General features: G+C 44.3%; 1 protein-coding gene and 1 long non-coding RNA gene across 3 annotated transcripts in view; one reads left to right on the top strand and one right to left on the bottom strand.

Annotated features, from left to right (window-relative positions):
- Positions 1 to 4,049: 4,049 nt before the first annotated feature.
- HPRT1 (hypoxanthine phosphoribosyltransferase 1) overlaps positions 4,050 to 15,905 on the bottom strand; it is a 70,597-nt gene continuing 58,741 nt past the window's right edge. Inside the window, exons 9-10 of one of the 2 annotated variants that reach the window (XM_081278195.1) lie at positions 5,385 to 5,537; positions 4,050 to 4,337 (exon numbers count right to left, since the gene is read on the bottom strand). In XM_081278195.1, coding sequence (XP_081134321.1) covers positions 4,308 to 4,337; positions 5,385 to 5,537 — 183 coding nt within the window. In that variant the 3' untranslated portion in view covers positions 4,050 to 4,307. The remainder of the gene's footprint in view (positions 4,338 to 5,384; positions 5,538 to 15,905) is intronic. The other variant, XM_081278196.1, reaches the window with a different exon arrangement.
- On the top strand, positions 4,383 to 15,030 carry LOC308639869. Its single transcript, XR_014020126.1, has 3 exons — positions 4,383 to 4,640; positions 6,529 to 6,607; positions 7,379 to 15,030. It is a non-coding gene; the product is annotated as an uncharacterized lncRNA (long non-coding RNA).

Below are 15,905 nucleotides of genomic sequence, written 5' to 3'. Positions count from 1 at the left end.
AATCCGTGGTTTTATTTTTGAATACTGATTTGGTGTGTGTGCGTGCGTGCGCGCGCGCATTTCACTGTTGCCGTTTTCTTTCGGCACCTGACTTTTCTTCCCACAGCCCGCACGCGGTTCTCGATTATCTGGTGAACAGTCTACCAGCTGCGACAACTTCGGCTTCCCTGGGGAAGCGTAGGGGTTCCTGGCCACTGCCGCAGCTATAAGCGCGCCGCTCAGTTTCCTGCGGTCGGCGAGTTCCCTTATTAGTCCGCTGGCGCAGCAGAGCCTATCCGGTCAGAGTCGGGCCCCCGGGCAGCAGAAAGACTCCAGAGAAGCAATCCCCAGCCTGGGTCTCCAGGCAAGCAAGCTCCGCAGCTCCTCCGCAGCTCCTCCGCTGCTCCTCCGCAGCGCATTGTGCCCGGCTGCCCACCTGTCTGGGGTCCCCATGGCCACTGCGGGCCTTCGTCCCTTGCTCTGGGCCTTGTCAGCTTCAGGCCAGCGCTACCCATTGCTCTTCCCGTCCAGATCCCACTGAGTTTGAGCGCTGCTGGCTTAAAGATTTGTCCCACCCGGGACAGGGGGTAAAAAAGAAGCCGCGTTCATTTTCCACGACAGCGTACAGGCACTGTTTTATAAGGGGTTTTTCTCAAAAATTTTATTGTGACATTTTGCAAATATACAAGAAAATTGAAAGAAGAGTACAACGAATGTCTGTTTACCCCCCCCACACACACACACACCAGGTAGCAACTAATGTTAGTATACTGCGACTTTCTCTCCCCCCCTCCTCCATGCGTGTGTGTGTGTGTGTGTGTGTGTGTGTGTGAATGTGAGCGGATGTTAGCTGCATCATTTGAAAATTTCAGACATCGTGACGTTTCACTTCTCTACACTTTGGTATGTATCTTTTGCGGATAAGGACATCATCCTACCTTCAATGCCATTCTCACACCCATTAAATAACATAGGTCCCTAACAGTATCTAGCATCCCAGAATAAGGGCTCGCTTTCTCTCCTGTTTCTAAGTTTCAATTCCCTTCAGTTTCCCTTCTTGGACTGCACACATGTATAAAATATTGCTCCCTTCCTCCGGGACGTGCCCTCAAAATGGACCATCAGGACCTAAGGGGGCTCGTCCAGTTCCAGGGACTTTTCTAAAGAGAGCTTTGTAGCGTGATCAGGTCAGGGGAGTCCCAACAGATCGGGACTCAAACGCGTGGCGAGAGCGTTACGCTCACGCAGTCTGAGGTCCCTTGTTTCATCTCCCAAATCATTTCAGACATACCCAAGAAGCACAACTCAAGAGGCTTCGCTCAACCACCCAGCAGCGCCTTCCTGGCAACTCAAAGGACACCATGATAGGACCAGTGAGCGCAGGGTGGCTTCTGTTGGGTGGGTCTCTGGGTGTGCCCTTGGCTTAGCCATACTCTATTTTCCCTTTTTTTTTCTCCCTGGACCCCTGCTATTCTGCTCTGCATTCGGTTATTATGGGCGCCCTGTGTCCTTCTTGGCCCTCACCGGCTTGGAGCCAAGGCTGTGGCGCTGAGCGCCTGCATAACTCCCCCTTCCCTACCGCTCCCTCTTTTCCCCTCCCCCCTTCCGCCCCCGGGCCCCAGGGAGGAGCGGGAGAACTGGGGGGCGGGGAGCTTGAGCACCGCGTGGCCACGCCCCCCAAGCCGGCTTTTTCTAGGACCGCTCCGGGAGCCTCTCTGCTGGCTGCTCCTGCTCGCTCCCTGGGTGCGCACCGCTCCTGCCCTGCGCTCTGCTCAGCTCTGCTCGGCTCCGCTCCATTCCGCGTCCACCACGCCTCTCTCCGAGCTTCGGCCACAGCCAGCGGAGCGCGCCCGCGGTGCCGCCACCCCAGCCCCCGGCTCTGGGTGCCTGTTGCTCCGTGCCAGGCACCTCGCGCCGTGCGATCCCACCGTCTCCCAAGTCCTGTTCTCTGCCCTGGCCCTCGCCCTCTCTCGCTGTTTGTCTGTCGGTTTAGCTGTCTTTCCGCCTCCCCACCCACCTTTTCCTTCCTCCCTCTCTCGCTTGCTTGTTCCTTCGCTAGCTCTCAGACGCGGCGAAGCAGCTTCGCAGGAAAATCCCAGAAACCTTTGCAAAAAGCTTACAATGAAATTTAAGAAGTTCTTCGATTTCGGCGCCATTTTCGAGTGGAAAGAGAGGTGACATGCGATTTTTTAAAAAGGGACTTGTTGGCTGGCGTTTTTCCCCAATTGTAACGTTGGTTATGGGAGACTGAAACAAGTCTAGTGATAATTCTGAAAAAAGTTTTGTGTCGCTTTGGGGTGGGAAAACACGTTTGAGGGTTGGGCTTGGGGGGTAATAGACCTTTAAAGTGTTCATCAAGTGAGCGTGGCCGGGAAAATTCTCAGGAAACGGGCTGAGAAAAGTTAACATTGGGAGGGGCTGGGAGAGAAAACTGAGTAAGGGACAGTGACCGACTGTCAACCTCGCCCGGGTTGGAAACGACCTGTTTTGACGGAATGTAAATGGGTTTTTGGTGACTCGTATTTGTAAGCAGTAAAATATGTCTTGGGAAGAAATGTGAGAATAATTTTGCATTGCCCTTCCCGAATTACAGCTTTCAAGATTGTTTAGTTTTCCCTGTAGGAAACTTGACATTGGGAAAGTTTGGCCCGAATGCGCACAGAAAAAGCGCACCATGTGTTTGGGGTGTGGGGAACAAGATATTTGCAAATTTAAAAGACAGAACGTTTTAAAATATGAACAGAGGAAGAGGCGTATTCTTTGGCTCTTAAATCATTTGGTCAAACACGTTGCAGTTCAGAAGGGGGTGGGGCTATGGCAACTCGAAAGTATCGATTCTTTGTCTATTGTATCAGCGAATGACCCTCTCCTGATGTGACAAGACTCCTCTTTGTACTCTCTTTTCGTAAGTAAATTTCAGTCTCAGGGGAAATTCATAAACTAGGGGATCGAGGTGGCTTTTTTTGGATGTAAGTCGTTGTACAGTCACTGAGAGAGAAGAAAGGGGTTAAGAGGAAAGTATTAATGAATTCGATTCCAGTGAGTTCACGAAGCAGTGTGGAAGGACCTTCGCCTTTGATACCTATGTTATTTCGAAGGAACTTTGCTTTTCCTAAGGAAATGTTAAATTAGGAGTGATTTTAACCTCTGATGGGATGACTCACATATTTGTGCAGGACATAAAATATTTAATTGGGAGAAAGTTATGGACTTATACAGTATAATCGTACATTTGCTAAACATGTTTTTTTTTTCTTTTTAAGGGCAACCAACGACGTTTTTCCTCCATTAATCCCAAAGGTCAATGTAAAAATCGTTAATATAGCCAAAGCAAGATGGAATTTAGAGATGCTTAATTGTCCCAATTTAGGAAGTGGCATTAAATTGTAATTAATGACTTTGTTTATCATGATGAAAAAAGTGTATTTGTTAGTAACACATCTCAGGCTGTTGTTTTATGAATTTTGTACCTAATCTCATTAAGTACTCTGCATATTTTATTAACTAATAAATAGGACACAACATTCATTATACTGGTTTTAAAAAACCCACATAATTTTAAAATGAAACAAAAACACATAGCAGATTTGGTTACTTTAAATATCTACATTTATCTACTACTTGTACTTAAATGTATTTTGATTTTCAAAGCTACAATGGTTTTGTTCTTTTAACTTTTAGGTTTGTGATTCCAGGTTTAAGGGTATTTTTTTCCTTATGCTTACTTGAATATTTTGTTTTAAAAAAGGAGAAGAATGCATGAATTTATTGCTAATATATGTCCATTTTGAAAAGAAAAAAAGTGGTATCTAATGAGTTAATCATTAAGGAGCATGCACAGTGCCGGCCATTTCAGGACGTGAGTTTCTGTGGAGCTGCTTGAGACAGGAAGGAGTGATTTGACATCAAGAATTTAAACTTTTTGATTTGTGTTTTGATGGGTGACAGTGATAGGTGTAAATCACTTATAAATAAGTTTGAGTCCCCGGTTTAAAAAATTATCTCTCATTCTTTGCCATTAAAAAATAACTCAGAGTGATTATTGCCTTTAAATCATCCGTGTTTATTTTCAATAAATTAAAACGGGGCTTTTTAAAAAATGGGGACAATTAATGAGAAATAATATGCAGCAGGAAGAAGTTTCACCAAGACCTTGAAACTGGCAAGAGTTATGCTGATGTTGCCAAATTGTCTCGATTTATTTAATCTTATCTTTCGTGTATTTTTCAGAGGTAAGATTCTCTTCCATCCTACCATCACCCATCGCTCTGCATTTCAGCACTGTATTCATCCTCCGAGGGGAGGGAGGGAATCGAGAGCCACACCCTTCACTTTGCCTGCAGATCCTGGAAATCAAACTGCGAAGTTATTAAAAGTACGTTAATTGGAGGGCCGTGTCTTAGTCCTTTACTTCATCCTCCCAATTGGGCGGGGCAGGGTGGGGCTTCTTTCCTGTCACCCATTCTTTCTTCACCCGCAGGTATCCCACAGTACTCCCCCTTCGTTGACTCCGAGGGGATGCAGCAGCAATTCATGTTTTGAAGTGCTCTAAATGGTTCAAAACGTGAGGCGCTGCTATACCCCCTCGCGGGGAAGGTTGAAGGTGGGGATCTGCTGGATATGACCAGGACCCGTTCCCTGCAAGGCAGCTTTCAGAACAGGTAGGTGGGGCCGGGGGGGGGGTCTTCTGTCTTCTTTGTTTGTCTGCGCCCTTTGCTGCCCAGGCAGCACCGCCTTAGTCGCCTTAGAGGGGGAGGGCTACACTGTTCTGCCAGACTGGGAGGGGCACCAGGTCGGGGTCGCTCGTATGCAGGCAGTTCACATTGAAAACGAACCTGGTGCCCGGCACTCAGCACTCAGCCGTGCCCTAGCAGCGGGAACAGTACTGCAGTGATCCATTGGTGCCCTGGAGTATTGTTCCTGCTGCCAGGATAAGTCTGGGACTTTTCTACGGCCCACCACCCAGGTAAGTCGCCTGCAGCATCTGCCCTGGGAGCAGCGACACACTCTTGGGACTAGCCAGTTTGTCCTTCAGGAAACGTTTGCCTGCCTGTCTTTGAATACATGACTGCGTGTGACAAGCTTTATTTTAGTAACCTTTTTGCCTGCCCAGGTAAAGAAAGCTGAAATGATGGGGGGCGGGGGGGGGGGGGGAGAAAGCCCTTTCTGATGACCTATTAGAATGCCACCCACTGGACATCGAGGAAAGCTCATCTTAAGTCCCCAACAAGGAAACAGGTGGGGATGTGGGAAAGAAGTAAGGGGAGGCAGAAAGGAGGTTGACTGCCAGCTACCCCTAATTCTCTCAGCGATTCCTGGTAAACCGGCTCATGTCCTTGTGTGGAAAGCACTTTTGACTTCAGGAAAGATTATGGGGCCCTATTCCCGCATCTCCCCTTCCTTACCTCTACTGTGCTGCGGGGAGCTTTCCTGGACTTCAGGTATCCAAGAAGGATCAAGCGAGGCCTTTCTGGAGGGCAGGTGAACCCAAGGCGATGTGGAGGGCAATGACCCTTCCCTAGGAATCTGAGTCTGCGGCCAGCAGGGACTGCAGTGACCTGAGGACAAGGCCCCGCAATGAGGCTCTGTGTTTCTAACTTCTTTTTTCCGCCTCTCCCCAAATCGGGCCCCAGATTTCTACCCCGAAGGTGCGACCCCAACCACACCTTTGTCACTCTAGAAAAATCACAGAAGGTCCCACTGGAAAGGCATTAGCTTCACAGCTCAGGACAGCACCTGAACTGTCAATTCAGGGGCCCTTCGTGATTCCAAACTTATGGGCAGGTGCTATCGCTAATTAATGCTGCACATCTGCACCTCCACCCCTCATTTGACTGGCCCATTAAGCCTTTGGTGAGAAAACGGGGGAGGGGGATTGTCGCCTAGGAACTTCACAGTTGACCTAGAAAAGAGGACTATCCCTATGAAAATCACTTTAGATCTGATTTTTTTTTTTTTTTTTTAAATCTGAGGCCTGGTCAGGTAAATGACTACTGGCAAACTACTAAGGGAGGTGTGGAATCTTTTCCCACGTCTTTTTGTCATCTTAAAGGACAAAACCAAAACTTGCACACGCACACACATAACCCTCTTGTTGCTATGAGACACCTTGTACTAGTCTTCTCGAGGGGCCGGGCGTGGGACCCTAATTTCCAGTTTGTGGGGAGACCCGAGGTTCCCAGTAGTCTAGAGCGGAGAGTCTGGCTCCAGCCGCGCGAAACATTTGCTCTCCCAGACTCCCTTGCGCCTGAGCAATGCAGTGCGCGAGGGAGGCTTGGGTCCCTTCCAGCCAGCGGGGTCCCTCAGGCTCCCAGGGGCACTGCGACTTTGAGACCTCTGCAGGCTCTTGACTCCCTAGCCGCTGCGCTGCTATTCCCGCCCCCAATGGCCAGGGCCCCTCCAGCCCGCAGTCCCCGGGCGCGAATGGCGAACAGGTCCGCCTTCCATTGCACTGGGGGTTGGAATAGGGCCACCATGAGATTCCCCTTCTGCAGCTAACCAGCTTCCCTTTTTTTCCTTCCCGTTCTGTATGGTTCTCCTTCGAGCCAGGAGAGAGTGCCGCCCAAACTTCCTGGAGGACCTTGTCCACGTCATCTGGCTCCCTCCAGAGGGCGCCTGCAGGATCCAGGTGAGGCACTGATTGCGATTGATTGCGTTTTCGGACCAGGAGGGGAGGAGGGCAGGGGAACGAGGGATCCTAATTCGGGGGCGTTACCTTCCAGAATCTGGGCGGCCTCTCTCAGGGCTCCCAAAAGGTGCCCAAATTGAGCTCGTCCACACAACCCCCTGATAGCATGGTGCCCTTCTGACTTAAAACATTCCTTCCACCTTTAATTACACAAGGTTGCAGTATGCCTAGATTTTCCTCCAAGGACAAAATTCTGAATAAAACAATATTTTAGCCGAACATTTCTGTGTCAGTTAAGAAGATGGCAATTCGTTCCAGACTATAAATTCTCATTAACAACTCCCTAAATTATTTTTAAAAATTGTTTTGTTTTTCAACATTGCTAAATGTGCAACATAATGTATGGGAGACATGTAAAGTGAATCACTGTATAGTCAGCTGATTAATTGATCCAGCTTTACCACCCTCAACTAGACACCTTTCCACTGTTTGCCCAATTTTTCCCAACACATGGTATTTGTTAGTGAGGAAGCTGCTGGACATAAGGCATTGTATAAAGTTCATTAGACAGATGTGCTTCTTAAAACAGGAAAAGTTTGGCCTAACTCTAAATCTAAATAGACATTTCTATAAGTTGGGGGACAAGATATACAGGTTACTTTGATAAAGTAGAATTAAACATAATTTTGTAAAAACTTTAATCACAAGAATATTTTTTGAAGACATCCAACATCTCCAGTTAGCAGTACTGATTTTTTTTTTCCAATCAAGGAACACTACATCAACACTCTTGGCGGGGATCTGGACATGGAAGACTCCTGTTTCAAGAAAATATAATCATCTTTCAAAGGCTGTAACTTATATGCATTTCTAACTCACTAGGTATTGAAAACCACCCAAGTGTCCCACCATAGGGGAGTAAAATAGAATCAATCACTCAGTGTAATATTATACATCTTTAAAAATGTTATTGGAAAATGTTATATGATCTGTAAGTTAAAAGAATCCTCTCCCACCATTTCTTCCTGCTGTTCCCCCACACCCATGCTTCTTTGTAAAGTTGGCATGTAAATTTGTTTTTCCCACCAAATGAGTCAGTCACAATGGGAATGTCAATTGATTTGAACAGATGTGTGTCAATGTTACGTGGAAAAATAGATGCCAATAACCAGGGCCACAGGAAAATGCAGTGGTTCCAACTCTGTAACAATTATACCTACACACAAACAAGGACAAATGTGGAACCCCAAACAGGAAAACAGTTGCATATTCTCCAGTGTGGGGAGATGGAAGGATTGTATACTGCTTTTGATTTCAGTTAATACAGGCAATGTCCAATTAAAAAAAAAACCCTAATAAGGACTCTGCATTGCAAATTATTTTGCTGAATGTTTTAAAACACCATGCCTGTCAACCCATCAAGGCAGAAGGAACCACAGGGGATTGGGTTTGTTCCATGAATCCTGGACTGTAGAGCTCAGGGCAACATTGGAAAAAACATGATCCTATTAGATGGGAGTTAACAGGCAGCTTTCCTGAGAGACTGTGCAAGAGGAAAATAAAAAGAGGTTCAAAAAGCATGCTTGAAGCCAGACACAGTGGCCCATGCTTGTAATCTCAGCAACTGGGGAGGCTAAGGCAGGAGAATGGCTCTTTCAAGGATAGTCTCAACAACTTAGTGAGACCCTGTCTCAAAATGAAAAATAAAAAGGGCTGGAGATATAGCTTAGTGGTAAAGCACCTCTGGGTTCAATCCCAGTAAAACACACACAAACACACACAGCATGCTTGGGGAAGATCAATGAAAGTTTATTGACATAAGTTAAAGTCTAGGACTATATCCAAGTTGGCATAAATTTCTAAAGATCTGTCTTTCCGTTGGCCTGCAGTATTAGTCTCATAACCCTAAAGCTTCATATACACTTTTATACTTTAAGTTATTACATTATTCTCAAATGAAAAACAGAAAATGTGTATCTCCCTGCCTCTGTACCCCCACTCATGCCCATCCATTAGTTAGTTACTGCTTACTAAATGAAGAAGGATCTCTGGATTCTTTCCTGATAACCACCTATCCCTGGGTCCACAATTGATCTCTTTAGTAAATTCAAAAGGGCTTAAGCCCCATGAGAATAGTAAATTGAGTCATTAGGGAGGAGCCCAGAAATAATTCTGCTTCCTGTGGTTGCTGCAGCCCTGGAGCTCTCCCCTTAAACTATTGAGCTCTAGAATCTGAGCAACTGGTGGGAGAGTGGGGTGGTGGCCCTGCCTTCAGCACTAGAGTCAGGAAGCCAAAAACAATGCATGCAGCAGGCTGCGACTTGGTTACTTTGAACTCTGGCTCTCCTGAGGCAGCACCCTCACCTGTTCTCAGTCCCCAACTCCACTCCTGGCCAGACCCTTGTGGCAGAGATACAATCTTCAGATTCATCATAATTCCAACATCTTGCTTTGTATGGTGCTTTTACCTACTTTTCTAGATGCTTTCCTATCTGTTATTTGCGGCAACCTTGAAAGATAAGTAGAGTAAGGCAGAGAAAAACAATTACAAACAGAAAACTAGGATTCCTAGAGGTTAAGGACACATCAGAGACTAGCTTCTAGGACCTCTTCCTCTAAATCTATTAATCAGAACTGACTACACAGTAGTGACTGGAGTTGAAGTAGTTAGTATGTTTTGTTAGAAAATTTTCAGGTTAAGCTGATTAGTCCAGGTGAAACTGATGATCTGGACACTTTCTGGGTGAGGCCCATGATTAGCCTCAGTTATCACTAACTAATGATTGTAACTTACCCAGCTGTGTATACAAGTCAATGGGCACAAGCCAAAAAAGTATGATTTAAATTCATTTGAAATCTTTAGCCTATATTTAATATTTTCTATAGATTCAGCCAAATTGAGGGAAAGCAAATGGAATGCCCAACCATAATTGTTAATTTAGTCCCTCACTCAATAGTACCTTTTATGGCTGTGATAACTGTAAAAATGACCTAGAAGCCTGGAAAATGCTTACAAGTTTTAAAAATCAGGGCCAGAAAATCCCACAGACTCCATTAACTGAAAACTAGGAGCAAAAACTGGAGGGAACATACAAAACAAATATTCTTGTTGCTTAATGGTGGTAGAATAGGACCAAAAGTTTCTCCTTTCTGTACTTTTCCATGTATTTTTTGTTGTTGTCATTGTTGTTGTTATGCTATGTTTTTTTTTCTTTACACTGTCAAACATAATTCTCTAAAAAGTCTTTAGGGGTCATGGGCGATACAGCAATTTTGGGCGAACGATGCAGAGACCTCAGACATCTCGGGGATCATCATGTCACGAGATACCACTGTGCACTTGTGACAGATTGATAACTGAAAGGTCTGGGAGCCACTCATCTTCATAGCAATATGTATTGTAAGTATTACAAGATCAATCTATGAAAAGATCAGGAGGAAATTGGGTGCCATGCAGTGGGGAATTGAATGGTATTCTCATAGGAGTTTAGTGGAAGTGTCTTTATCTTTTTTTTTTTTTTAAGAGAGAGTGAGAGAGGAGAGAGAGAGAGAGAGAGAGAGAGAGAGAGAGAGAGAATTTTTAATATTTATTTTTTTTTAGTTCTCGGCGGACACAACATCTTTGTTGGTATGTGGTGCTGAGGATCGAACCCAGGCCGCACGCATGCCAGGCGAGAGCGCTACCGCTTGAACCACATCCCCAGCCCAATCTTTTAAATTTTTATTTAGTGAATTGAAATTTATACAGGGCATGTGATTTTATATTCAGGCTGGGATGTTAAAACGAAGAATTTAGGCTCAAGAAAACAACTGGAAATACATTAGCTGTAAGCATTATAGACACAAGGTCATCTTTAATGTGTTGACTCCATACAAGTAGCCAAGAAAAATATGAAACTGCGTGAATAGAAAGTCATAAAACCAGAAAAATATTTTCATTTCAGTATTTTTAAGGATGGAAATTGAGACCATCCTGAATGGCCAACAACAGAGGATTGACTAAATAAAATACAGTGTATTTAATACAATGGAATAGGGTGCTTTCATCTAAAATAATATTTCTGAAAATAACTTTTGTGACATAAAAATGTACTCACGGGCTGGAGATATAGCTCAATTGGTAGAGTGCTTGCCTCACATGTACACAAGACCCTGTGTTCAATCCCCAGCACCACCAAAAAAGAAAAAAAGAAGTATGGTAAAATGTTTAGTGATAAAAGAAACACTTTTTTTTTTGTTTTTTCCCTTCTCTGAAATATAAGTACATACAGAGCATTCTATCTTCATAGTTTTGTATCAATCTCCAGATAAAAGGCTAGGGGGAAATACATCAACACTTCATAGTGGTTATCTCTGAGTTATGATCTAATGTGTGATCAAAAAAAAGATGTGAGGGGCTCAGTGGTAGAGTGCATGTGTGAGGCCCTGAGTTCAATCCCTAGCATGGGGAAAAAAAAGATGCTGAACTATTTTTGCGATGTGTTCCTAATATGTAATAAGAATGTATTGGGAACATTTTGCATTTGTAGTTTTGTATCAATAATATGGAAAAAAGGCCAGGAAGAAGTAAACCTAAAGTCTGAAGGTGGTTACCTCTGAATTGTAGCACTATAAGAGATCAAAGAAAGATGCTAAACTGTTTTTGCGATGTGTTCCTAATATGCACTATGAATATATTGGGAACATCTTGCATGCATAGTTTTGTATCAATATACAGGCAAAAGGATGGAGGGAAGAAACAAAAAATAAATCTAGTAGTAGTTATCTGTGGATTGCTTTCATACTAAAAGTAAGGTGCAGAATTATTTTTGCAATATGTTCCTGAATATGTAATATAAGTATATATTGGGGACATTTTGCATGCATAGTTTTGTATCTCTCTATGGAAAAAAAGGCTGGGAAGAAATATAACAAAATGTGAACAGCAGTTATGCCTGAGTTTCTAGTATCATAAGTGATGCTTGTTTTTCTTTTTATACTTTTATGTATTTTCCAAGTAATTCTTGTATAAACAAAATGTGTTACTTCTACAGCAATAATAAAGCTTATTTTATTTTTAAAAAGAGTTTGTATTAAGTTCTCTTAAGAAGTCTGAATCCTTGACCTGGGGATGGGGGGAAAATTCCTGTTTGAGCATCAGTGAACCTAGAATACATTTTCAACCTATCTTGGAAAACCTTGCAAAGCTTCAGTTGGATTTACAAGTACAAATGTGTCTTTCCATTTGCTCTTGGCAAAAGAAAAAGTCTACTTTAAAAATATAACCATGACAGAATAATAATAGTAATATTGCTAAACAGACTGCTATCTCCTGTCTAATCAAAGGAACACTTTAAGAAGTAAAGAAAGTTGAAACAGGCTCCTTTTCCTCTAGGAGCAATTCAGGAAGGCGGTGCTTGGATACTTGCCCAGGGTCTCATGACACACTTGCCAGTTTGGTACACACCTGCATGCCCCCTGCATTTCCCCACAAATTATGTCAAGCTCAATTAAATTGGGTTGGAGGGCACATGTGAACTTGCCCCCACCCCACCTGCCCATTTTAAGCAGTCCTTGCTCTGGTAAGAGATGAGACAGAACTATTTGGTAACATACCCAGCCCATGATCTGACAAGGCACCTACCAAAGGTTTTAATATCCCTCAATTGTACCACATTAGAAGAGGAACTAGGGTTCCCCCCAACCTTCTAAAATCACTCTGGGGGAACTGTTTTCCCCCAAAGAATCATTCCTACTCTAGCAAGTCCATATCACTAGACATTATTTTCAAAATATATCTGTCATACTCCTTAAAGCTGAAGTCGCACTCGTGAGGCAAAACTATTCAATTATAAAGAGATATTCAGGGGCTGGGGCTATAGCTCAGTTGGTAGAGTGTGTACCTCACATGCACAAGGCCCTGGGTTCAATCCCCAGCACCAAAAAAAAAAAAAAAATTCAGACCATTCTTCCTGTGTCTTGATGCTATATGCCCTCATTCTGCTTAGCAATAAATAACTACAGCTCAACTTGTCCTTTTGCTGAAATGTGTATGCTTCTCTTTTAAGTTTTTCAAAAGCATTTTTCCTTATCACATTATATTAGAGCATATTGACTTGGTACCTAGCTCTGTACTCCTTAACTTGTGGGAAGAGAGAAGGATGGGAGAGAAGAAAGGGTTAAGGCAATCCTGAGCCAGAGAGGCCTTGAACAGTGGAATTCCTTCCTCTGTCTGCCACCTGGTACTGAGCAGGAATCAGCTGGGGCTTTGACCTTCTTCTGAGCCATGTCTGATCACACAGAAAACTTGCTTTGCTAAGCTCAGTGATCCAAGTGGCCTCCTCTCCCCTAGGCCTCAATCTGGTTACTGGTAAACAAAGTGTGTGAAACAGGGTTAGAGTATGGGTGGGACCCTTTCCTAAAGGACAGATCTCATTTCCAGGCCTGAGAAAGAGAGAAATCCCCTGATTTGAGCACTGATCTTAACCCTTCTCATTTACCAGTGAAAAAAAAGATCCAGCTCCTGAATTTCTGAATCAATAAAAATTTCTAGAATTTGGTCAGTGCAGAGTGCACTCCTCCTAGTTGGGAGTATTCCAAGAGAGGCTGGGGGTGGGGGAGGCAGGGAGGGAGGGAGAGCTTCCCTTTGCTAACAGATCAATCCGACCCTCATTTTACAGAAGAGGAAATCGAGTTACAGAGAGGAAATAACTCACAGAGAGAAGTCATGCAGAGAATTGAGGGCAACGATAGAACGTGACCCTTCGTCTTCAGGGCTCTTTCCAGTATAATACACTGGGTCTAAAGGACAAAGGGAGCGACCCAAGACAAGGATGTGGGACTTGATGTGGGATGCGAAAAGCAGAGAGGACAGGGGAGAACAATCCAGGAAGGGGGAGCATAGCATGAATACAGCACAGGCAGAAATGGATGCTATCTGTCACCAGAGTAGTTAGAAGATAGCCTGGAGGAAACTGTCAAGATCAAGTCTTGCTTCTCCTCATGGCCTTTGCATACTTTTAAGGGTATAACAGGGTTTCAAGGGGTGCAACAGCCCCTCCTCCCCCAAATATGGCAAGATTTCTTAGGGCACAGGTTTAATTCAGTAGTGAAAATTTTAAAGCATTGCTTTTCTGTTAAAGTGAGCACAGATTTAAAAAGATAAAACCGAGACCTTAAAATCATTTCAAGCTTGTTACAGGCTCCTCCAGGCTGTCCTGGGACTCACACTCCAGTCTCATGCTGACGGAATATTTATGCACTAGTCTCCAGACATTTGGCTTTTTGTTTTTCCTGCCAGTACCAGATTCTCCTTGTCTTCTGATAACAGCACCCCTCCTGGGTTCTTTCCTTTTGGGGAACTGCCCCTCCTCCACTGCAATCAAGGGCTTTTGCAAGGGCTGCCAATCAGGCTCCCACCAGGCAAGAGACCCAAGGTTGACCAATCATAATATTCCATCCTCCTTTCCCTGGTGATTGCCCTAGAGAAAATTCACGTGACCCCAGCCTAATCAATCAGAGTACTTGCCTGGGATTTATTTCTTTTTTGAAATACTGAAATGGATGGAGTCTCTCTTCTGAAGTTTCTAAACCTGGTGTTGCATCAAGCTAGGCCCTCCCTTACCCTGTTCTACCATGTCCACTATGGGAGGACCCATACCAGGAGAGGGACAGAGACAGAAACACAGGATGATGTTGTTTGTGTCCCTGGACCCACACTGTTCTGTGTCCAGCTCCTCTTCCTTCCCTCTGTTACCAGAGCACATGTTTTCCTTTTTAAAATTTAAGCCATTTTATTTAGTTATTCCACAAATACTTAACCAAAGTATTCTAAGTGCCAAGCACCATTGCTGGACCTGGAAATAGAGTGGTGAATGAAAGAGGTGTTTGAAGACCCTGCTCTCCTGGGTTCAGGTGCTAGATTGGGCCATGCTTCTGTCACTTGCAACTGAAACAATGCTGCCTGCCAGATCAGGGAAGACTTAACATGCTAGCTTAGAGACTATTACAAGCAACAGGAGTCTGAAAAACTTTTGAGCAGAGGAATCACATGCTCTAGATTTGAGGCTGAGCCAGGTTGGAAGGAGTGACTACTGAAGGGTTGAAATGTGGTGGTGGTGGGGATTCTGATTTGCTCAATTAAAAAAAAAATATTCTCATGAATCAAGGTATCTGGTGTGAAATCTAATTCTGAAGGAAAAGAAGCTCTCAGGAAGTGTTCCAGCCTTCCCTGGTTTGCTCCATTTTCTTGTCCTTTGCCAGTGCCCTGGACTGACACTGGGCTTTGGGGCCCACTCAGCACTGGATTCCCGCCCCCAACACACACACACACACACACACACACACACACACACACCCCTACACCTATCTGCACATGGAGTCCATGTACCACTGACAGTAACTTGTTAGCTGAGGGGAAGGCTGTTGTCTCCCTGCCCCAATCTACTTACTTTTATGACCCAGTCCAAGTGCTTCCTTCTTCTGAACCTTCTTTTAACTCTTGCCAGTGTCCAGTGTCCAGGCATTTGCTCAGAGAATATGATTTTTTTCGGGTGTGCTTTCTGCAATTCAGTAGGGTTATTCATACTAGCCAAAAGGTAGAAGCAACCCATATATCCACTGATGGATGAACAAATTATATCTACAATAGAATACCATTCCGTCTTAAAATGTGCTATGGTTTGGATAAGTGTCCCTCAAAGGCCCATGTTGCTAAAGGCTTGGTTCCCAGCCTGTGGTACTATTGGGAGGTGGTGGAGGCTTTCAGAGGGAGATTCTAGTGGGAGAAAGTTAAGTCATTGGTGGCATGCCCTCAAAGGGGATTGTGGGGCTCACAGTCTCTTCCTTCTTCTCTCTCTACTTCCTGTTATGAGGCAAACAGCTTCATCTGCCACCTAATCCAGCTATGATGTGTGTGCTCCCTCACCACAGACCCCAAAACAATGGGGACAACCTACTGTGAACTGAAACTTCCCAAACTATTAGCCGACACAAACATTTCCTCATTTTGAATATTTCAGGTATTTGTTACAGAAGTGGAAACCTGACTAACACAAAAAGGGAGAAAAGTCTGACACATATACTACAAATGAACCTTAAAGACACTATGCTAAGTGAAATAAGGCAGACACAAAAGGACAAATATATAATTCTACCTATATGAGTTTTGTGGTTGTATGAGTATTCAAACTTTTACAGACAAAAAGTACAATGGTGTTTGCCATGGCGGGGGGGGGGGAGTAGGAGAGAGAGGGGTGTTAGTCATTATGCACAGAACTTCAGTTTTGGATGATGAAAAAGTTCTGGAAATGGATAGTGG

The sequence above is a fragment of the Spermophilus citellus genome (genome assembly GCF_964194105.1).
Source record: "Spermophilus citellus genome assembly, chromosome: X".
Classification (NCBI taxonomy): domain Eukaryota; kingdom Metazoa; phylum Chordata; class Mammalia; order Rodentia; family Sciuridae; genus Spermophilus; species Spermophilus citellus.
The sequence above is the reverse complement of the archived record's forward strand: the minus strand, read 5'-3'. Positions and strand labels throughout refer to the sequence as shown.